The sequence below is a fragment of the Pelobates fuscus genome, chromosome 8 (genome assembly GCF_036172605.1).
Source record: "Pelobates fuscus isolate aPelFus1 chromosome 8, aPelFus1.pri, whole genome shotgun sequence".
Lineage (NCBI taxonomy): Eukaryota > Metazoa > Chordata > Amphibia > Anura > Pelobatidae > Pelobates > Pelobates fuscus.
In genome coordinates, this window is record NC_086324.1 from 62,483,416 (window position 1) to 62,507,946 (window position 24,531).

General features: G+C 39.7%; 1 protein-coding gene across 1 annotated transcript in view; it reads left to right on the forward strand.

Moving 5' to 3' along the window:
* LOC134571244 (uncharacterized) overlaps positions 1–24,531 on the forward strand; it is a 155,330-nt gene that overhangs the window by 104,986 nt on the left and 25,813 nt on the right. Inside the window, exons 7-10 of the mRNA XM_063429418.1 lie at positions 3,943–4,021; positions 5,391–5,534; positions 12,502–12,541; positions 15,083–15,147. Of these exons, the coding sequence (XP_063285488.1) occupies positions 3,943–4,021; positions 5,391–5,534; positions 12,502–12,541; positions 15,083–15,147 (328 nt within the window). The remainder of the gene's footprint in view (positions 1–3,942; positions 4,022–5,390; positions 5,535–12,501; positions 12,542–15,082; positions 15,148–24,531) is intronic.

Consider the following 24,531-nt stretch of genomic DNA (forward strand, 5'->3'; position numbering starts at 1 on the left):
CCCCTCTTCCCAAATGACACTACAGTGCCACCTGACGTACCTCATGCATCCCCATGCACCTACACCACACTCATCTACATGGGGCATAAAATGATGTCCACATATAATGACATTCCATTAGAAACACAACGGAAGTGATGAGTAAGGACAAAAACACAAACATTGGGGAAGGTGCAGAAACCAGGTCCCTGGGCATCCCTTAATTCGTAAACCCTTAATAAATGCATCTTGGTAATATAATTGGACACACACCCCGTTTCAGCACATCCATCATCCACATCAATGGCAATATGAGACTACCCCACAGGGGCAAACATGAAAGCCTATTCAAACCATCACACCATAGTACTTCCCACTGGTTTTCTGAAATGATAATTATAAGGCATGCATTTTATCCCCTGTAATGGCTACCACTTTAATTATGACCTCAAAGGTATGATTAGTCTTAGGGATTAGTCCCTATGAATGTCACAGCACAAGTATCAGTTACCAGGTAGTCCCAGTTTAGGAAGTTCTGCTTACCAGGAGTCAGAGGCGTAACTACAAACCATGGGGCCGTGGTCCCCCCCATACCCATATGTCTACTTCCCCTCTCCCATAAGTCCCCTGCACACACACACACACACATGCAGACAAACATCTACACATGCAGACACACACATAGACACACACAGAGACACACAAACACACACACATAGATACAGACACACACACATACACACATGCACACACACACACATATAGAGACACATACACTAACACACAGACACATGCAAAATGTTTAAGTCACCCTCCTGTTTCCTAACTTTTAGGTGCAGGAGGGTGACTTTCCCTGAGGTCCAGTGGCTCAGGTTGATGGGAGTCAGAGTGGGAACTCAGACTCCCATCAGCCTGAGCCAATGGACCCCAGGGAAAGCCACCCTCCTGCATCTAAAAGGTAGGAAACATGAGGGTGACTCTAAATCCATCCTTTACCTTGCTTGCTTAATTGTTAAATTATTATTATACATTTTGATGTATCAGCGATAATAAGTGATATATTTTCTTTCCAGTAATGCAAACTTTGAACCAAGTTGCAGCTTAAATTTCACCTTCCTTTTTTAGAAACTTCTTAAATACTAACAGCACGGGCCACCCGATGGACCCCTGAGTGCACGGCCCCGTCAGTTCTACCGTGAGGGCCGCGTAACGTTGTCGGTGGGCAACCTGGTCACAGGTGTGACCCCTGCGACCGCGGTTGTTCCGCCACTGCCAGGAGTGGTAAACCTTCATAATAGTTGGTGCACAAAAGGGTAGACTCCAATGTATCTATCAGTTGAGGGACTGGTTGTCTGCCCCCTAGGACAACAAGCCTTCATGGCTCACTCCTCAGTTGTAGAAGGTGAGTACCCACTCCTCTGCACTTGTCTGGGGCACTTTAGCAGCGGCTGTGGAATGGGTGTTGTCTGGATTTGGTTGGTGCCTCCCAGGAAAGCCAATCTGTCACTGTGACCTCCAGCAAGTCCATAGCCCTAGTAAAAGGTGGTGTTTTGATGAACCATGTTTTGGTACCCCTCTTGGCAACCAGCTGAAGGAGCAAGCCCTATCTGTATGGATTGTTGGGGGCATTAGTGACAGACTTCAAGGCCTTCCAAGATTGTTCGGTATGTCTTGAGAGATCCTGAAGACCTCTGCCTCTCTAAAAGTGATCGATGGGTACTGGTGCAGGAGATACTACTTCAACTGAAAGTCAGTAAGGCAACACACAACATTCCTAGGTTGCGCACCTCTGGGAGATCACTGCTGAAATTTGCAGTGTGATTGCACTGGGCCAATTAAGGCAGAAAAGACTGAGCATAGGATGGAGCAGAACAGCTCTTGTAGGAGGTCTGGGATGTCCTCTGGGCTCTCTGCTTCTGGGATGCCTTGCACACTAGGGTTCAAGCACCTGCCCCTGTTATCCAGGTCATTTACCGATGTCACTAAGTGTGTTAGGATTGTGGCATATGTAGTTGTAGCAGCCATAGTTTTATGGGCTGTTGTAGAGGTGGCTTGGATTGTGCAGTTGGACTGCAAGACTTGTGTGTCCAAGGCTGCAACATCTGTGCATATTCCCACTATTTCTGTTTGGATTAGACCCAAGATGTGTTCTAACATCTTAACAACATCATCTTTGGTGGACAGTGAGGGTATAATTCCACCACTATCTGGCTCCTCTCAAGCAAGAGAGTATGGGAGAATGGCTTTCGGAGCTGGAGTACATACCGCTAGGGCTGGGTTCCATATTGGAGTCTGTCAGCTATGACTGCAGGGCCCTTGAGTGTTCCAGTGTGGAGGCCATAAATCTAGTCTACGGGGTTTCCTCTGCAATCAGGGCAGGTTGAGGTTTGCGTTTTTTGCCCATAGTGTCGATCGCTGTCGCTGGGAATTACATATTATAGCTTGTGGTTCAAATGGCCTTGCTCATCGGTGGTAAGACACGCTTCCCTCCTCTCCCCTACTGTATGTTCATTGTACCTTGCCCTCCAACAATAAAGTAGCTAAGGTGATGCTAAAGGTGCTTTCCTGGTCCCAGTTAATGAACTGATTAGCAGCACTGAAAGGCAAGACACGGAATTATGAGATAGAAAAAAATAGAAAAAGAAAACAAGCACAAGGAAAACAACTTACCGATAATTTCACTAATCAGTTTATTCTCTTTTTTAAATTCCTGCAGACTGTGTTCTGGCTCCTCGGAACTTCATAGAGAAGTAGACGTTAATCCATGTGTAATAACTGAAAAATGCTACATTCTGTTTTGTTAACTAAGCAGATATATTTCAAGCTGTATTTTATAAAAAGAGCTTACACTTCTCTGGAAATTCTATAATTGAATAAAACATTTAGAATTACCTGTTACTTGTCTTAACTTTTCTCTTGTTTAGCTTTGTGTTAAATTTATATTAAAAAATTTGAAATTGATATTACAATCCAGCTCAGTCCTGGCACAGCTAGGGCACACATTGCATTCTACTAAGAGGGGAAGAAACATTGTTTTTGATTCTTCTCCTTTCTCTCTCTCTCTCTCTATCTCTCTCTGTTCTGTTAATTTCCTGACAGCCAGGAGCAAAGGACAGAGCTTATAACAAGGACAGGTCAGGGAATGAAGATGGACGCAAACAGAACAGGCACATTTCATTTTATTTTTAAGATCTATAAACACATACTTACTAAACATTATATTATGAAGAAACTACCCCCTTAAATGCAGGTATACCACTATTACATGAAGCGGGTCCATGAAAAACTGTATAAACGTGAGTGATCTCACTGCAGGATATGAATTGGCTTTATGGGAGGACCAGTTCCCCGTCTTTTTAAAATGTTATTTGTACAAGGATAGGGCTTTTGTGTGTAGGCAAATTTGAATCTCAAAAGAGTTACCATTGAAGAATTAGAGGGGAACATATGTATTTGAGAGGTGTGAAAAATAAACTATGATAAAATGCAAAAATTCTCACTTCCTTATCCTGCAACTGGATTTTAGCTCCCTGTTTATGTTATAAACTCTGTCCTTCCTATGATTTCTCTGTGATGGCTGCCAGGTGCAAAGAAGAAGAGAAATAAAATGATGTTTCTATCCCACCTCTTCATTTGCAATATTTGTTCTGCCTTAGTCTTTTTTACCACGGGTTATTGGGAATGTTCAAAGTTTCTTTCAATATTATAAATTCCAAAGTGACAGCCCAGCCCTTACAATGAATTGGCTCTTGATATATTTTTGAATGCTAGATTAGACATTTCAGGATTTAACTTCTAAAGTTTAGTAGTCAACATGGAAACTAACTAGAACAGCAGAAACCGACCCATGGTGACTGCTCCCCATTTTAAAATATGCTCCACAATTGTGGACTCAAGTTACTTTGCGAAAATCTTCCTCTGTTGCACATTGTTCACTAATAATATGTTTTGTATTTCCCCCAGTTGCGAATCAAGGAAGAATTTTATTATAATAGATGAAAGAGTGGGAAGTACTGACAAAACCAGCAGAGGCATGTATCAGGTGAGATTGATAGATACATTCTATGCTATCCAACCAGTGTACGTTCTACTAGGAGAATTATACCAGTGATAATAATTAATCATAAGAGTTTATATGGCATTTTATTTCTATTTTCTATTTTTTACCTACATATTTTATCAGGACTAATAGAGAAATTAAACAGTCACCAGATACAGTTATGCAATTGTATACTAGAAAAAGTGACAATAAAAAAAGAATTGTCAAGGATGCATTGATTTTCAATTGAAATCTAATAGAAGTTTTTGATTTAAAACAAAAAAGGTTGTGTGCACAGAAAGAAAATAAGGTTCATCCAAATAATTTTGTTAGAAAATAATAACTTTATTGAGCAGAACCAAGTGTGGCCCATGTTTTGGTTCCATCTGTTCGAAAGTAATTTGCATATTTTCACTCCAAACTACATTTGGACAACCACTTTAATTTTTAACTGAAGGGGATTAAAAATGGTAGTCCTGGCACAGCTAGTCCTGAAATCATGTCTGCATGTTTCTTTTTGCCCCCATTCCCCTGAGGGTTAGTTTGACAAATAAAAGCTGATAGGGTCCATTTGAACCACCTCATACCACAACCCACCATGCTATGGGTACATGCATGTCTTCTAAACAGCGAGGAGACAGCAGCTACTTGCTGTCATAAAAGACTAGCGATTAGGTAGCTATTATTAATACAATAAAAGCTACAAATAAATAACATAGTGAGCGGGACATTGTGTCCCCTAGTGCTACCTAGGTGGAGGCTATAGAGAAATAATAAAGAGGGAGCTCTAGCAGGACATATGCAATTGACAGAGCAGGACACATGAAATTCTAAAATGAACACACTCCAATTAGGGAAATTTAAAAAAGAATTAACTAGAAAAGGAATATTCTCACTTTACTGAAAACCCTATAAGTTGCCTATCATGCTTGAATATCAGTCTAACATGTTCAACATTTTATTTTCTTGATAGATATAAACGCAATTGAATAAAAAGTTGCAAAACCCATTTATTTCAGTGAGTATTGCATCATGTGATGATTCACTCGGACAGGTAAAGGACATAGAACTCCAGAAGCGATCTATCAAAATTCAAGCATATGCCATACTTGGGACGAATAATATGACTTAACATGCTATTGCCTGAAGATTTGGTAGCAGCATTTTAAAACCATTGTCAATTTTGTTAGCTTAATACCTTCGGGTGACATTCAATGATTGAGACTCAACTATTTCTACTTTATTGAGATGGTGGGGTTCTATCCTGACCGTTCATTTGATTTAATCTTTCCTATTAAACTCTAAATAACTGTGCCAGTGACAGTGAGTATATGTGAAAATCAAATTAATGTCCTGTCTTGGGGTTTTCCAGCTTAACGACATGAGGAGTTTCATGATGACCCCTGATGAGAAGTTGGAACGTCACCTCAATTGCAGGTTTCAGCATGTAGACAGTTGGCAACTTCCTCAGCAGACAAGCAGGACAAAAGAATCTGACCATAGCAAATACCAACAGGTACGAAATTAGATTCTTCAGCTCCATTATATTTGCAACTAAGATATATCCTTTAGACAGCAGTTTCAGCAAAGTTCTTGAACCTTGACAATCTGTTATTTTTGACAAGTGTTGTGGCTTGGATGCTGGTTAAGAAATATCAAAGAGGTGTCAGATGCTCTCTTGATGGAATGTTACTAGAAATAGTCTACAGGTGGGTAAGTAGATGCAGGGACTGGTACCTGCCTGCAAAGTTCATTGTGATATAAGTTTCTCAAGAACTCTCTGCATTCACTTCTTATATTAGAGGACGATTTGTTTCTGTTCCTCAGCTGTGCCGAGCACAGACATCTGTCTGTGAGTGAATAATCACTCTCTAAAGATTCTCCTGCCTCTGGGCTATTTTGGGATTTGGGAATCCAAGCAATGAAATCTTCTTCATCGGTTTCACAATGATCATAACATTTATGTGTGTTAACTTTCAGGGCAGTGGAGCACTGGGAGTCATATAACTCAATGCCCTTGAGCACTATAGCGAAAGGACAGCAGCTCTCTTATTATTTAGAAGGCTTATTTGCACACACTTGTGGGGTGTTGTTTTTTTTCGCCAATCATTATTAATATTATATTGACATCATTATTTAGTATTCTAGTAGTCAATTTGAAGAAGTTTACTATAAATTGCCCTTCATCCACTTCAAAAGATACAGGTCAACAAATAGGAAGTGGGAATACAAACAGCTGCATTTGGACCCATCTTAGGGGGGAATGGGGGCTACTTTCCAGATTTTGAACATATTGCTTACTCCTCACACATGTACGAGGGGGTTAAAAATGGCAATATGTGGTATAGCTGTAGAGTGATATGCTGGAATATGAAGAATATTTGAGCATCACAGACCTGTCACATGTGAGAAAAAAATAACACCTGTACCTGGTGTTTTTCTGACCTACTACCACAAACGTGCTTCTAAACCATGACACAAACTTTCTTATGCAGTTACCTGGCCACATGGCAAATGGCAAATGTTACAACACATTACCTACTCATATTTAAACACTCAAAAACCAGCACCATGGGTCATACCGTTACGATCCCCTTGTACCCTACTCATAACAAATGGTGCCCGGTACAAAATGTTGACAATTATCTGCAATCACTCCACAAACAACCATTACAACCTTTGCTAGAACTGCACGGTAACGTTCTAACTACAGCAAGGTTTATGCACTATGTAAGACTGCTGTTGACTAGACTCGGCTTGAACCCTAGTAAATTTTCAGGTCATTCTTTTCGAATCGGGGCAGCATCTACAGCCTCTGCTAACCACATACCTCCGCACATCATCAAAACAATGGGACGCTGGAAATCTTCCGCTTATACTCTCTATATACCCAATCCTGTTAAAGAATTAAGACTAGCTTTCTGTGACTTATCTAAATAAAGTTTTTGGTCAACGTATTATGTCTTATGGTATTTTATTTTTGCCCACTTTTTACAGGCCTACTGCTCTGTCGGTTTCGGCACACCACAACCGACTATTTCCAACTAATTGGTATTTATGTTATTATATGCTATGATCTCATATACGGCTATATGGCCACGACCACAAATATATATATATATATATACACATACATTAAATGTGTTAGTGGATAGTATCATTTGCAGAGAAATTTAATATTATATATATATACTGTTGTGCACCAGTTGCATATCTTTAAAGACACCAATATAGCTTTAATGCATTTGATTTGGTTTTTAGCTTCATTAATATGCTGTAATTTTTTGCGTGCTCAAATCTTTATAGTTTTGCATAAAATAAACGTTTTGCAGAAGGCTGCACCATAAACCGGCCTCTTTACCCCACCCCTGACTCCAGATAAACACTTCCTTATCAAAAATGTATGAACACAACCAGGGCTGGATTAGGAGCACAGTGGGCCTGGAGCTGACAATTATGATGGGCCTAATTACAGAATCTTATCGACCAAAAACACTAAAACAGTCATACCTCCCAAGCGTCATGTATCTGATGGAGATGGTGCTGGAGGGAAACTCATAGGATGCAGCTATAAGAAAACATATACTCTATGCTAATCTCTCTCTAATTTATGCTTTTATATTTCAAGTAAATCCATAACCCCTAACAGCAGTGTCCTGTGAAGCAGGAAGTCAATGGGAGGGGTAAAAGGGTGTGCCACTGGCGCGAATCACGTGACCAGACCTGACAAAAGGGGTAAACGTGCCCAAAAAGGGGGCATGTTTGTCCAAAGAATTGGAAGGTCAGCCTGGCATGAATGCATGTCAGGCTGCCTGCGAATCCTGCAGACTGTCCAACTAAGGGCATACTATGCAGGCAGCACCCTGAGCTTGACATAAATGCAGAAGTTCCTGGTATATAGTCTGGGACAGAGAAAAAGTGTATGTAGGTAGCGTAGAAGAAAGGGGACATGCCACAGTGTTAGAGAGACCATGTCTGCATTACCTAAACTAATTTTATTGTCAGCCAGTCCACACACGTTTTGTTCCCATACATCCCTCTTAAGCTTCCAAACTTAAAGGGACACTATAGTCACCAGAACAACTACAGCTTATTGTATTTGTTCTGGTAAGTAGAATGATTCTATTTAGGCTTTTTGCAGTAAACACTGTCTTTTCAGAGATGGCTGGTCACTCCTTAGATGGCTGCTAGAGGTGCTTCCTGGGGCAGTACTGCCTAGTGTGCAGCACTGCCACTCAGTGTCTCCACCCTCTGCATGCAGACACTGAACTTTCCTCATAGAGATGCATTGATTCAATTTGATTCTTTATGAGGAGATGCTGATTGGCCAGGGCTATGTTGGACTTGTGCTGGCTCTGCCCCTGATCTGCCTAGTTGACAGTCTCAGCCAATCCTATGGGGAAGTATTGTAATTTGCTCAGACCACCACTTCTGATGATTTCAGCAGACAGTCAGTTCAGAGGCAGAGCCAGCAGTTGCAGACTTGAATACAAGTAATATTTTACTATATTTAGGGAGGCAAGAAGGGGCCAGGGTGGTGGTTTTGACATAATAGGGTCAGAAATACATGATTGTCTTCCTGACCATATAGTGCTCCTTTAACCCCTTAAGGGCACATTATATGTGTAACATGTCATGATTCCCTTTTATTCCAGAAGTTTGGTCCTTAAGGGGTTAAGCAAGAGTATGTGAAGAGTCTCGGAAAAAAATACCAGCCTTAATCATTTGTATAATTAATTAGTTATGCATGACATCACATGATGTAAATCACAAGGAGTGACATCAGAGAAAATTCTGTAAAATCACCAACAAACTACTCACAGTTTGATTCTGCTGTATAGATGGATTGCTCCTAGTGTCTCCCTGGCTCCCAGTGTCTCAGTCTCGCAAGTCACCCAGTGTCTCAGTGTCCCTATGTATCACAGTGTCAGTGTCCCCATGTCTCCCAGTCCCCTAGTCTCCCAGTGTCTCAGTGTCCCCATTTCTCCCAGTGTCCCAATGTCTCAGTGTGTCCCCGAGAGACATGGGGACACTGAAAGACATGCGGACACTGAGACATTTAGGGAAACTGGGAGAAATGGGGACACTGAGACACTAGGGACACAGACACTGTGAGACATGAGGACACTGAAACATTTGGGTACACTAAGACACTAGGGACACAGAGACATGGGAACACAGACACTGGGAAAATAGGGGACACTGGCTGGGAGACATGGGGACAGTTGTTGACATAGATATGGGGACATATAGGGACACTGGGAGACATGGGGACACTGACACATTTGGGGACACAGAGACATGGGAACACAGACACTGGGAGACTAGGGGACACTGGCTGGGAGACAGACACTTGGGGACGCTGGGAGACATGGGGACAGTTGTGGACATTGACATGGGGACACTGGGACATATAGGGACACTGGGACACATGAGGACACTAGGCACACTGAGAGACATGGGACACAGACACTGGGAGACTTGGGGACACTGAGACACTAGGGACACTGGCTGGGGGACATGGGGACACTGTGAGACATGGGGACATAGTGTCTCCATGTCCCAATGTCTCAGTGTCTCCCAATGTCCCTATGTCTCACAGCGTCCCCATGTGTCTCAGCATCCCCATGTGTCTCAGCATCCCCATGTGTCCCAGCATCCCCTAATGTCTCAGTGTCCCCTTGTTTTCCAGTGTCCCCAAGTGTCTCAATGTTCCCAGGTCTCCCAGTGTCTGTGTCCCCATGTGTCCTAGTGTCTCAGTGTCCCCTAGTGTCTGTGTTCCCATGTGTCCCCTAGTGTCTATGTCCCCTAGTGTCTGTGTCCCCATATGTCCCCTAGTGTCTCAGTGTCCCCTAGTGTCTCAGTGTCCCCATGTTTTCCAGTGTCCCAAGTGTCTCAGTGTTCCCATGTCTCCCAGTGTCTGTGTCCCCATGTGTCCCCTAGTGTCTCAGTGTCAGACTGTCTCAGTATCCCCTAATGTCTCAGTGTCCCCATGTGTCCCTTCTGCCTTTCCCCCCATCCCTCACTTACCTGAGATGTAGAGCTGCTGTCTGGACTCCGTGCTGTGTTGCTGCTCCCCCACAGATCAGTGAGTAGTAGAGAGAGGCAGGGATATGCTGTAACTTCCTATCCCTGCCTCTCTCCACATACAGTGACCCCCTACTGGCCGGTGCTGGTATTGCAGAGTAAACACCTGCATTTGTATTGCTGGTATTACTGCAATACCAGCATGACCAGGCAGCCTCAAATACTGGCTGTGCCAGTAAAATACCAGTCAGGTGGCAAACCTAAGAGTAGTGTGTGTGTGTAAAAAATAAATTTCAAAAAAATATATATTTTTTTATTTTTATTTTTTTTAAATGAGCCTATTCCATGGGCCTGGGCCTGGAGCTGCAGCTCCATCAGCACTATGTTAATCCGGCCCTGAACACAACTCAGTCACTGAATGATTTGAACAACAACACAACCTGCATTAAAAGGAGAGGACACTAAGGGAGACATATAGTAAGGATATCACTAGCTGTTTGTAGTTTCTCTCACTGTATATACATATATAATTAATTATTTTTTTTGTGAAGATATAAATATTTGACCATGCAAAAAAAAAACAGTATATTAATGAGACCAAAATCTATCAGGTGCATTAAAGTTGAATTGGTGCCCGGAGTGTATATTTACGTTGGACTTTGAGAAGTGCTCCTTGGGCACAGAAACTTAAGAAATGAGAACAGACACACATTATGGTTTTTTTTTTGGCATTATATATATTATATATATTTCTCTAGAGTTAGAACATGTGGCCCACAGATTAACCCCTTAAGGACACATGACATGTGTCCATGTCATGATTCCCTTTTATTCCAGAAGTTTGGTCATTAAGGGGTTAAACTAAAATTGCTTCAAAGATAAGCTTAAAGTAACAGCTTCCTAGCAACATTACCACTGCAATACGTTGTACTAGTTATGGTGGTTGGAGTGACCCTGTAGTGCATGGCCTGTAATATACATTTTCTATAACCATCAACTCTTAAAGGCTCCTACTGCAGCATTTTCCACTTCTTTAACCTAGCCGTAGACCTTATTTGGAGATGAAAGAGTTAACTTTAGAAGCTGATAATTCCAATTAATCCCTTACTTTCCATCCTTTTCTCCTTTATTCTCCAAGCTTTAAATACCAGGGCACAGACCGTACATTGGCGCTAATTTCAACATCCTTATTTTATATTAAACAGAAAGGTCAGATGAATGAAGACAGAGGCCTCAGGAGAGGAAATATTTAATAAAAATCATGCAGGGGGTTCCGATGTGATTATGCAATAACAGCAAAACTTGATCAGCCGCAGAATATTGAAATTGAGACAAAATTGCTTCCAGCGCTACCACTACTACTTGTTCCCATCATAAACCTGGGGTTGTAATGTTAAAGAGTGCCATCTGCTGACTGTAATCCATTGGTTTATGTTCTAGGTCAGTGCCTCCAACACTGGTTGGTTGACAAGTGTCAGAGATTATCATGCCTTCTCTGTCTCTGCTTCATATTTGTCAGCTTCCCGAACACTGTCTAGATTTTGCACCTGCATGCATGTAGGCAATGGAGAAAAAATCTCACTACTCACGTTGTAGGTTTGTGAAAAGGAAATCAAGCTAAGAGAAGGAATTAAAATATACCACCACCACTGTTTTTGATAGAATGCACATCTTGTTAGGCTCTGTGTAACTGAAAGTAATGGAGAGCACTGGAAGTTTAACCTACACTAAATAAACACATATTGCATTGACAACCTTCGGTACTCCAGATGTTTTGGACTACACCTCCCATGATGCTTTGCCAGCATTATAGGTGTAAGAGCATTATAGGGGATGAAGTCCACAACATCTCGTCAATGTTTCAGACCACTTTACAGTTTGTAGTAAAAAGCACAGAGTTTGCATCTTAAGTGTTTTTTAAAGCCTGCACATGTGTTGTGCATATTTTACACGCAATTTACAGTTTATTCTCTTGAGCTGCACATTTGAAAAGTTTTCTTGCTACTTTTCAGTCTGAGAATCTTAGAATAGTTTAGGGGATTTACAGGAACCTGAGAATCTGCACACACTACAACCGCTCATTCATGTGAATAAAACACTCAAAAATGCCAAACGTTTTAACATCAAACTCAGAACTCTATCAGGCTACAGAAAACATAAAATCCGTATACTGTACACACAAAACAGGAAAATATTGAGAAACAAATATGCATGTAAATCAGGAAAAATAACTACCAACAAAATTGCTGCTCCTTATTGTGGCTGTTTCTTGATTTGTGTTTGCTATAACATGTGCCCTCGAATTTCTGCAAAATTCTTGTGTGTTAGGAAGATGACATCAGATATCTCCTTTTTATTCTTTAAATGTCCTAAATGTGTCTAAAAAAAATGTGCTTTCAAACATAAACAGTGTAACAAAATTTAGTATAAACATGCTATTTTTGTTCCCTTTGCAGATTACAACCTTTAATGGAAAAAGATCAAAGCCTCTGCATCGTGAGTAAAAACTTCCTTTAAACAGCGTCTTGCTATTTTCTAACTTTGATCCTCTTTAAATTTAAAGAGGAGCTGTGATTTCTCAGGATTTTTAATATTATGTTTACTGAGCCCCTATTTTTAACTAATGTGTGTTTTTGAGGTGTAAAAAGATGGACCAAATGACCAAATATCCTGCTTGTGGACATTTATTAGGAATCTGATAGCATATCTTGGACTAGAGCTTACTAACATATCACCAGGATGCAATAATAATGTCACTATCTGTGCATAATGTCCACAAACATTAAGTACAGTTGCATTAAGAATCTACGGGGCATTGCAGGCTGATATTGTAGCCTGCAAAGAAAGTCTATAGTGCACTCAGTGTACTCAGAGACTTCCCCACTCTCTGTATACAACTTAGTGATTAGTAATAATAGGTGACTGTCATATTGTTTGATTAAGGTGACTTAAGCAAAATACATTTGGTTAATGAGTACTAGAACAGGCTGTTTGTGTTAGAATTTTGGTTTTGAGTAGCTATGAATCGAGGTGAAGCCCTATATATAAAATTTTGCTGCAGTGAAGTCCTGTATCATATCTTATATAGCTCAGCCTGGCGTAGGGATAGGTTATGGGGCAGACAACACTAATTTAGGAGTAGCATAATTGTAATTATTGTCGATAAGGAACACCCTGAAAGTATTTCAGCTAGTAGACTTAAAGGCACAACCCATATGACAGATGTTTAAAGAATAAAGTGCCTTGAATGACTGAATTACATTACTTTTTTCAAGGTACCAATGACTGCATTTCCTTAGAAGAAACTATCAGTAAGCACATTAATTAAATTTGTAATGTGCACTGCATGCCCGATCACACCATGATGACATATGATGGGTTTAAGTTCTCTATTATGAGCAATATTGCTTCCCATTGCATCTTCAAAAGAAGGTGAAGGAGAAAGTATCTCTCTTGATAAACACCATCGATCAAGCAAGGCTGGGATTTACACTAGACTTTAAAATACAATGTCACCCATAGCTCATTCTTCCAGGTTTAATATATATTACTTACAGTCACCATCACAAGTGATCCGTCACAGTGAGTTATTTGAAATGAACATTCTACTTGTATCATAGTCTTTAATAAAAAAAACTATCAGGAAGAGATTTTATTGCATATATATATGCTGTGTAGCATGTAGTAGTTTTAAGAAAAAAATGTTCTTTTTGTTTTGTATTGTTTATAGCATATCTCTGTTTACACTTATCTACTCATTAATCTTGAGCCCTGTCGTTTTTTTTCTGCTAAACCCTAAATTTAATGGCCTTGCTTCTATACACCTTTTACGCAAAGCTCAATGACGCAATGGATACTCATATATATATCTTCCAGACAATGTTGTGTTTTTGGAATTAGGGATTGATCGTTTAAACAACAAGTTGTCAGCTAAGTTTAGGAGGAAACTGAAACTACGTTCCAATATGAATCAAATTTATTATTTGGTAAGAGCCAAGGTAAAAAAGAAAAAAAACTAAATTTTTCTTAACTTTTTCTTTTTTCTTTTTATTCAATCACCTTGGGTTCTTTAATAAACTATTTAAGACTATTTAACCTTGCACTCACTTAATGCCAACTTCTTTAAAGTCAGAAGTCATAATAGACTGAGACAATTCTCCAAGTTGGCTATTGACTAACAATGAAGAAGTTGTAAGTTGGTCATATTGAATAATGGAAATGTTTCACTTTGATATTAGCCTCCAGCACTCATAATTACAGTGGGACAGTCCAGATTTCAAAGTCCTGTCCCAAATATAGTGTAACAAAAAATCATCATTAGACACACTTGCAGGGTACTAAGACTGCAGAGAGCGCTGAAACAGACCTACACATACGGACATTATTTTAAAATTCTTGTAGTATTTTTTAGAACACTGCATTCCTAGAAAGGCCTTCAAACTATGCTTTTATTTATCATTGTCACAACAATTGTATTTTTATCATATCTTACTATGCTTACTATGCATCTGAGTGTGCATGTCAGTAAATGTAATTCATTTAAATTTTTTTTTTTTACAAAAAACTGTTTGGTAGGGTCAGGGAAAGAGTTAAAAAGGAACTATCATTTTTTTTGTTCCCCAATATCCATTTGTCTACCGACCTTGTCACTCCACCATTTCCTGAATATTCTTTTCACCTGTCTCTTTTGCACTTGTAATCCACCTGCACCTTTAATATATTTCCAAATCACTTCTCTCTTTCAATAAGCTTGTTATTTTTATTGTATCTGCCCCCAGATGTCCCTCTTAGGCTACCTGTAATCTCTCTTTTATAATTCATTAATTCCTATATGTTTATGTCATCTCCCTATTGTCTGGTTTCTCCCCATTTTGGCCCTCTCTTCTGCCCTTTAAACTAAAAACGAATAAAAGTTAAAATCATATGTGATTTTCTGTTAAATAAAAAAAAATAATAAAACATATAGTAGCTACTTTTCTGTGCTTATAAAATACTGTTATCGCACATTGACATTTAAATGTTACCTCCTTCATTCAGAGAAGAAGACATCCTTGACGGAACAAGTCGAAGAAGCCTGGACGCTTGTAACTCCTGTACCCCATGTAAGAACCTCTCAAATGCTTAAAATCATTTTAATATCAGTTCATAACCTTTACATGGGAATGGTTTAATTGCTGGCCTTGTTGAAGTAAAAACCAGAACATTAAACATGCTTAAAATTAGCAGGCAGACAATGTTAATTTATTCCATTAGAATCCCTACCTAACATTAAATCTAATCATTATACAATACGTTTTGACAAATTTGTAGTCATGTTCCTGAGTGGTGTACTGTGTTTTATTGAATGGAGATTATTGTAATACACCTGATGTTTTTCGTGACTTGGAAAATGAACATGCAAATAGCTTTCTCTGGCCTCGCCATTCTCCTGTACTCCTGATGGAGCCTGACAAATTGGAGATCCCACAGTGACTGCCAAGTAATCAGACTGTGACAAATGCCTTACTACCAGCAATTTGTTTTCATTTTAAGGAAATTCTCTGCCACCACAGTTGTTACCTTAACAAAGCAGTCACGATTAATTTTTTCCTTCATTACGTCAAATATACCTGCTTGAATCACAGCTCGTCTGACTATTGTTAATATTAACGTCTCCTTATGGTTAGAAGCAGCACCCTGTCTCATGCTTAGTAACCTTTTGTATAAGTGTTAGATAGTAATGCATTACGTTAGTTTTTTGTGTCTACAAAGAGAGGAGGACATGACTGGTTGAGTGCTGATCAGTTGTCCAAATACTTTAATATTAATAAGCTGTGCTCCTTAAACCTTGTGTTTCTTGGTATTGTAACCGCTGGCGGTTCCCTTATTTACCACTATAATGCCTTAAAGCATAGAACTTAGTAGGGCTAACCATACAGATATCTTAGCCATAATTTTATATAGTTAGTAAGAGATCCTCTATTTAACATATGTAAATAATTGAGAATACAATATAAAATAAGGATTGTCTTGGAAGCAATAGTTTTGTCTTTTTGGATATTTATTATATAAAAATATAAATATAAAATCCATTATAGCAGAGTTTATAAGATGAAATGAAATGCTTGCAAATATCATTAGTAGGTTAACATACCCTTCTGAACATGTCATCATGTCAGCCTCTCTGTCATTTTAAGTTGGAGCAGCGTCTGTCTCCAAGTCTCTCCTCTGTTTCTTAACATTTTAAAAGTACACTTATTTATACCTTAAGTGTCGTCATTTTAGAGTCACCATAGTTCATATATGAAAAAGTAACTTGTCTACTTTAAATCAATTTAGGACCTCCCTTAATTTGGCAAAGATACAAGGCCATAACTAAAGGGTATATACGTCATGGAAATTTTCCTGACTTAGTTCAAGATGGCATCTTAAAGTCTGAATAGCTTATCTGTTGTTTATACTAAGACGTAAGTGCACAGTCGTGGGAGATTCCCGGATTTGGGGAAGTTCCATTAACTTGGGGTTACCACAGTATATTGTGTACTGAAAGAGTCGTAGGCCTTGAAGCTTGTTTATGCATTATTGTTATTGTAATTCGTCTGGGACAAAATGGCGCAAACATATTATGCACTGAGGTTATTGCTTAAAGAAACATCTATGAAAAACAATATGTTCCATTTATAACACCTTGTCAATTTGCAATATCTCTTAAAGACAACGTACACAGTTTAAGAAATACAACATTTCATTCTAAAACTTGTAATATTTGCATTTGCCCATAACAGTATAAAGTGGAGTGTCTAGGGTTTTATTTAGTGGTTTAATTCAATAGATAAAATCATAATTTCAGCCCTACTTTTTTCAGACTACTTTCTATATTTTTGAGGCTGCATATAGCATTGCTAAGACTGTTTCCAACATTTTCTGCCTAGCAGGTATCCATGCGTTGTCATGGAAGGATACTGACACTGTCCTATCGTGGTTCTCCTCCTATCTCTCCCAATGTTCGTTTAGTGTCTCCTTTTGCAACAACACCTCCTCCCCTGTTGAAGTCCCCATAGTCTCTGTGTTTGGTCCCCTTCTATTCTCTCTTTATACTGCCTCTCTTTTCAAACTCATTAACTAATTTGGACTTCGCTACCATCTGTATGCCGACGACACCCAGATATATCTCTCCTCTCCTGATCTCTCCCCCGTGGTCCTGCAACTGGTCACTGCTTGCCTTTCTTCAATTTCTGATTGGATGTCTTCCCACTTTCTGAAACTCAATCTCTCCTAAACTGAGCTTCTTATTTCCCCCCCTCATAATGCTGATCCTTCTCCTTCGCTTTCCCTGCAAGGTGATGGTGCTTGCATCAGTCCATCCTTGCAAGCTCGTTGTCTTGGTGTTATCTTTGATCCTGGCCTCACCTTTGCGCTACATATCCAGTATGTTGCTAAAACCTGTTGATTCCACCTTAAAAATATCACCCGCGTCCGCCCCTTTCTCATGCAAGGTGCTGCCAAAGAGCTTGTTCATGCTCTGGTAATCTCTCGCATGGATTACTGTAATTCTCTAATAGTTGGTCTCCCCAAAAGCCAAACTGCCCCGCTACAATTGGTAATGAATGCTGCCGCCAGGCTGATCTTTCTCACCCGTCGTTCCTCCCATACATCGCCCCTCTGTCGATCCTTACACTGGCTTCCTGTATCAAATAGGTGTCAATTCAAAATACTAACCCTTACCTATAAAGCTCCAACCAACTCTAGCCCCTCTTACATTTCTTCCCTGATTCATAGGTATGCCCCTTCTCAGTCTCTCCGCCCTACCAGTGACCTTCTCCTGTCTGCTGCTCGCACCCTTACTGCTAACTTGCACTTGCAGGACTTCTCACGGTCAGCTCCCTTCTTTTGGAACAAGCTGCCTACCCCATCAGACTTTCCCCTAGTCTTCAATTGTTTAAGAAGTCCCTCAAAACACATCTGTTCAGAAATGCTTATGGACTCCCAGTATAACGTATGTATACCTTTCCAAATCTATCTCTTGCTCTCCTAAAGAGCCACACTCCACTCTCACCTCTAGTTCTGCTACTTTTCCTCCTTGTTTGGTGGCTGTCACTCATGCTGCCACATTGTGTATTTGTACCCCACCTCATCTAGACTGTAAGCTCATTTGAGCAGGGTCCTAATCTACCTATTGTTCCTACGTCACTGTGTAATGGTCTCATGTATTCTAAATTTCCCCTCCTTTCATAATATTGTAAAGCGCTGCAGGATTAGTTGGCGAAATATAAATACCAATAATATTAATAATAATAATACCTATAATCGTTTATTTATTAAAACTATCTATCATAGGTATTGCTCTGGCAGCATACATTGTGGGCACTGGAGCTGAAAGTTTTGATAGGGCCATTTACATAAGCATATTAAAGTGAAGGTCCATTCCACAACATTCACATGTTACATGGAGATCTCACCAAAAGACAGAGCCTTTACAAATTACAACATTGGTATCTCCAATGTGCAATTGGGCAAGGCAGCACACTTCAGATAGTTCACCTCAGAACTACTGTTTAGTCCACTCTGCAGACTCAAATCTGGAACACTGCTTCACATATGGCACCATTTACAAAGTATGAAGTCTCCACTAAAATAAAATAGAAAATAAATAAAAGTACAGGAAATGGCAGCAAATGGAGGCAGAGAATGCAGAAATGTCCTGACATTGTGCTATGATGGTTGGGGACAGTTCCAGGGTGTCCCCAAAAGCAAGACACGGGAGAACTAAGACAGGACGGTGGGACAGGACCCAAAATCAGAGCTGTTCCACTGAATTAGGACGGTTAGGAACTATGTATCAATAGTTCCCATTACAAAAAGGTGGTTTCACCAGTTTTACTTCATGTGTTAAGAAAGTTTAGTACCCTTATGCCCATTTAATCATATGAATAAAACAACAGTTACATTTTCATTGTATGCACATGTTATAAAGACAGGTGAATGCTTAAGATTGCTCTTACTATAATTTATTCTAAGTTCATAAAACCAATCTGATATATGCCGCCATTTCAGGAGGAGCATGATGTCCCCTTTCCCATCTTTATGGGATCATACTTCTACAGGTGTGTAAATGTAAACAGAGCACATGACTGGTCTAGCAACAAATCTTCAAACATCATCTCTGTCAATTTCACAGTGACTTGCTGCTGGAAATGGTTTTCATTGGTGGGTTCTGCTTTCTCTGCCTAATGACAGCCATACAGCTGCTTATCAATAAATTATACTCTATTACCTTTTACTACTATACCAAATATATCTCTATTACAGCCAATTTCAATGACTTCCTATAATTTGATCTCAAGCACCCTTCATAAGTCTGGTCGTAAAACTAACTTTGGTTGAGCTCAATCATCGTCAAGTATAGTTTGTCTTTGATGGAGTTTATTAATCATACTTGGAGGTGTACTTTAAGGTTTCTGCTTCCTAATAATGAAATGCTGATGAGCAGGAGATATATGGCCACTAGAAAGATGACAGACAGGCTCTACAGCTATAAATGTATCTACATTAAAATTACTGATTGATTGCATGATCACTTTTGTAATATAGATAACACAGAAATATTAAACAGCCATGGATATAACGGAGATTCGAGAGGGGAAATATATTTTTGAAAAAAAAATGTAATGCCACCTAAAGCCTGCATGTCATATTTCAGTGTACACTTACCCAACTGGCCCAGTCTTTGTAAATAATAGCTAAGTGTTCTTTAGAGATTTGAATGTTTGCTCCTAGTACGCTACTCCAGTTTTTCTTCACTTTTGCACAGATGTATTTAACGTGTTTCCATGGTTGTTGCCCTTTTATTGCCACCATGTTTCTGCACCTTGCTCCAGGCTGCCTAGATGTCCTGGTCCTCCTAATGCTTTACTCTACCAAGTCTTTATTTTCACTGTTTTTTCTGGATAGATTAACTTGTTCCCAACTTTCAACTGGTCTCCAGTATTCAAACTTACATCAAGCTTTTCACAGAACTTATTCCACTTGCAGATTTGAATAAATGGGTTGACTGCTTAAGTTTTTGGTCATTGCCTGAATATAGGGGTCCTGCTAGAGTCCAAATTGGTCCATCAATAACATGAGAAAATCCATGTGAGCCCAAATGGGAGCCTATGTTTTTTAAAAGTGGCTTTTACATTTTACATTCAAAATGAGAACTGTAAGCATAGTCAAGCTCCAGCATCCACCAAGATGGTAATAGACAGTATGAAGCTTCCTAGTAGTTACATTATATAAACATATCATACATTCATATTTCGTTTCACATGATAAATCTGTGTGGACCAGCATGGCACATAGCTCCACTGTCTCTCCACTGGCATCCCCCGGTGCAGAAGCTGTCCTCCACAGGAGACTACATTGATATTGAGGACACCTATATGTACAACTTATCAGCAGGAAGCTGCCCAATACATACAAATGGAGTTGGACTCTAGGACAGGTGTGCTCCTAGTTGAACCTAGTAAGCAATTGCTGTCTGTTCTGGAAAACAGTTAGTGGAACAGGCAATACCTGAAATATGTAAAGGAGTTTGGGCAATATCATAATTTTTTATGTGCTAATCCTGCCCAACCAGGACAAAGTGATATGCTTTCAGGAGTGTAAATAGGATTTGGACTTATTGATAAGCACATTTGTATTTATAAAGATCTTAGCATAATTAGCATAATTGAATTTATAAAGATCTGGAAGGTACCAAGGGATGTGTACCGTACTTTTATTATGAGGTCCACTCTCCAGTCATAGGTGTTTATGACTTTTTAGCAAAGCTAGGGCTGAGGGGGGCTATCCCTCAGAAAAAATTGCTGTTTTAGTAAAACATTTTTATTTATAAAGGAAACCCTTGATATGTCAGGGTGTTGACTAAGGGCTATGGCTAAAGGCTCCAGAGGTAATACGAACAATATGTGCGAGAGGACATCCCTCCCTTGTGCCATTGAAGATCGGTAAGAGAGAGGGCGTAAAGTGAATAGTAAACTTGGGCAGAGGGTTTCAAAGTTAAAGGCCATTAGAATGCGGTTAATATCCGGCATGAAGCCAAATGCATCTAAGGTCATCGTCATGTATTTATAGTTTAACCATTAAAGGCTTTCTCTGCATCTAAAGACATGAACAAACAGGAAATGCTAGAAGTATGGATCATAAGGAACTTCCTGATGTTATCCAAGCCCTGTCTCATCCTGATAAACCCTGTTTCTTCTGAGTGGATAATATGCTTGCTACTTGTTCATAGGTTTTCCAATACCTCCTGGAATATTATAAGCACTTTAAGGGCTAGTAGATGTTGGTCTATAATTTTAGGGATCTAAAGCGAGTTGAGGAACCTTCTGGGGGAGATAAATGACTTACACCTTCAGGTTATTTAACATAGAATAAAATGTTGCAAGACAGAAGCAATGTAAACAGTATTGAAGATTTCTTTGTCTTGTTTGTCAAATAGGTAGGCAATCTTAAATGAGCATTGCTTTCTTTTAAGCTGTCTAGCTAGAAAAGCCAGGTTAACTTGTAAATAAAGTAAAAATCGACATTTAAAGCATCTAAGAATGTAGCCTGTCTGTAAGCATAGTGAGAATCCAGTACGTTTTGGAGTCTGCAAATGGCAGCAAGGTTTGCTGGAGAGGGTAAATGCTATTTTTGATAGTTCAGTTATTTTAACAGATTTTGTAAATGATCTTCTTTTTGTTGAGTTTTGTTAATATGTTTAAGAAAAAAACCCTAATACCTGCCTTGTAAGCAAGCCAGACTGAATTAATATGTGTGTTTGGGGTTGTCATTAGCCTGGAAATAGTCAGCTAATTCATTTTGCACACTCTCCACTATCTTGGAGTTCATTGAGCTTCCATGTGCCTGAACCTTTAGAGAAAAAACTCTCAGTCAACTTTAGTATTATGGGAGTATAGTCAGACCGGGTAATGGAACCGATACAGGTGGAGAGAAACCTTTGCAGATGCAAACGTGAGACAAATAATTTATTGATTTATGCATATGAATTATGGACTTGAGAGTGGAATGTAAACTTTCCTCCCCTGGATGTACTCTCCATGCATCATAGAGCTTGTCCGTTAAAAACAGGTTGGCTGCCTTGGGCTCCCTCCCTGTTGTGGTAGAATCATAATGAGGATCCATAAGAAACTTACAGTCTCCATCGATAGTGATGTCTACACACCCTGCTAATCAAATTAGTCCAAAAGGTCATTACATTTACAGGACATCAGCTTTGGCAGCAGCAGCTTCAGCCAATGTCATTCTTGCTAAGTGAAAAAAAACATTATAACCATTGTAAGTAAATAATGAGTGGTTAAGATAAGATGTATAGATTCACTTCACATCTTAATTTCCACACGTATTTGAAGGTTCAGGTAATCTATCCCCTCTGCCTAACAGGATACCAATGGTACACCTGTACCGGACAAGGTCTACAATGCCAACCCGCAAACTAAAGTAAAAAAAACAAAAACAGAAAGAACCACAGAATGTAAATAGAACAAAAAAACAACTGCAAGGAAATATTAAACATCATTAAATGTTTGTGAGACTTCAGTGTAGAATGGTCACCACAAGGGAGGTCCAACTAAGGGAAACTCCACCATAGTGATTGCCTCCTTAAGCGAGACTATAATAGGAGCTAACGTCCTCAAAACAGAATGCGATGCAAGAAATTACCATTTGAAATGAGGTGTAGAAAAGTCGTAAGTATATTCTTGTTCAAAGGGTTAAGGCTTCGGTCAACAGGTCTCTCAGCCCACAGGCACCCAGCAAATTTCTGCAACTATTTGATATCAGTTCCTGACTCCTTTCAGACCCACTGTATGTTATTTTTAACCTTGGGTGATTCTTTGTTGGAGACAAGTGCAATATGTATGTCCCTTTGAGCCAGAAGACGCAGGCCATCCTCCATCATTAATATCACATGTAAAGTTCTGTTGCATTGCATGAGAAGCTTTGTTGCAAATTTCAACCAAAAAGCAACATTTGCCCCTTGCATGGCCTTCACAGTGGCCTGAAATTCTCTCCTCTTGGTCAATGTTGTTGGCAAGAGATCTGTGAACAAGAGGATGCCTCTATAAGGTGCAGGGAGGTATCAGATCTTTCCACTTTCATGAGCCTCTCCTTGACTGTGAAGTGCATCCCTACAGTCACATCACATGGCACTGAGTTAGCCAGGTGCCTGGGGCTTGGCAATCTGTATTAAAGTAATCTCTAGAAACTAGAAGTACATCTCGCTTATCAGCAGTGGACTGAAATGCTTGGAAAAGTGAACTATAATTATCTACCATTTCCTCAATGCTTCTCAGGCAAATGTTATTCCTCCTGGAGCAATCCCCCAGCTCCATTAGTTTGCATTCCATTGCTGTCAGTCTCGCCTCTAAAGTCAATGTTTGTCAGTCATCGAGTTATGGGCAGACACAAGCTCTTCTAATTTACCTTCCACCTGGGAAGTTCTCTCCCCCCAGGCCTCTCCTCAGGTATTCTGACAACTTATTTATGCTGTGCTGGAGGGAGGTTTTTAGTCTATCAAGCAGTGTTTGGATTGTAACCTCTGAGAAGTCAGTGTGTGCCACTGCTTAAATGTGCCACCGTTGAAATGGCGGTGATGTTGCTGCCAGCTGAGCTGGACTTTGGCAAGGTAGACCTGCCGTCACCATCTTGGACCTGGTATGCACAGATAGATGCTGTGATGTGGAGGCCAGTGCTGCTGGGTTTTGGCTTCTTGGATACCCGAGATCTCATTTAGATGGTCTCCCCTTTCACATACCATGTGGGTAGACTTAGGGTGCAGAGTGGCTTATTTTTAACACTTTTAAAAATGTTCGAGCAGGAGCCTGTTTCGAACACGTTCTGCTACATCAACTTCTGGTCATGCCCCCATGGGAGCCTATGTTTAAATAATTTAAAATAGGATCATAGGATGTGTTATCAGAAAATCTAGCTCTGCATCAACATCATTTACTGGGGGATATTCAGAAGGACATAAACTAACAACTCTGCTTGCTTTGCTACCACTAGAAGACATCATTAAACGGTATAACATAAGATAGAATTGTTGTGCAGGTGACATACTACTTTATCTTCTCTTCGCACCAGGAAATAAGGATCCAGAATTTCTAATCAACAGATGCTTAGCATATCTCCTGGAGTAGTTGATGAATGTTAGTTGGTTGAAGGTGAACCCTGACAAATGTAACGTCCTGTTGATTAGAGGACACATCAAGACTTTCTAATAATCAGACAATAGTCTTAAAATTCAGACATTGAAACTAAGATAAAATCAAGTGCAAAACCTTGGGATTCTGATAAAATGTGCTTCATATCATCTGAAAAATGCAGCAGTATTAGAATTTTAAACAAAGTAATGTAAAAATGAATCTTCCTCAGCAGCTGCAGTAGCTGCTGAGGAAACATCCAGGGGAGCTGATAAGTTCTGTTATGTGGTCTGTCCTCCCATGATACGGTACCTTCTGGCA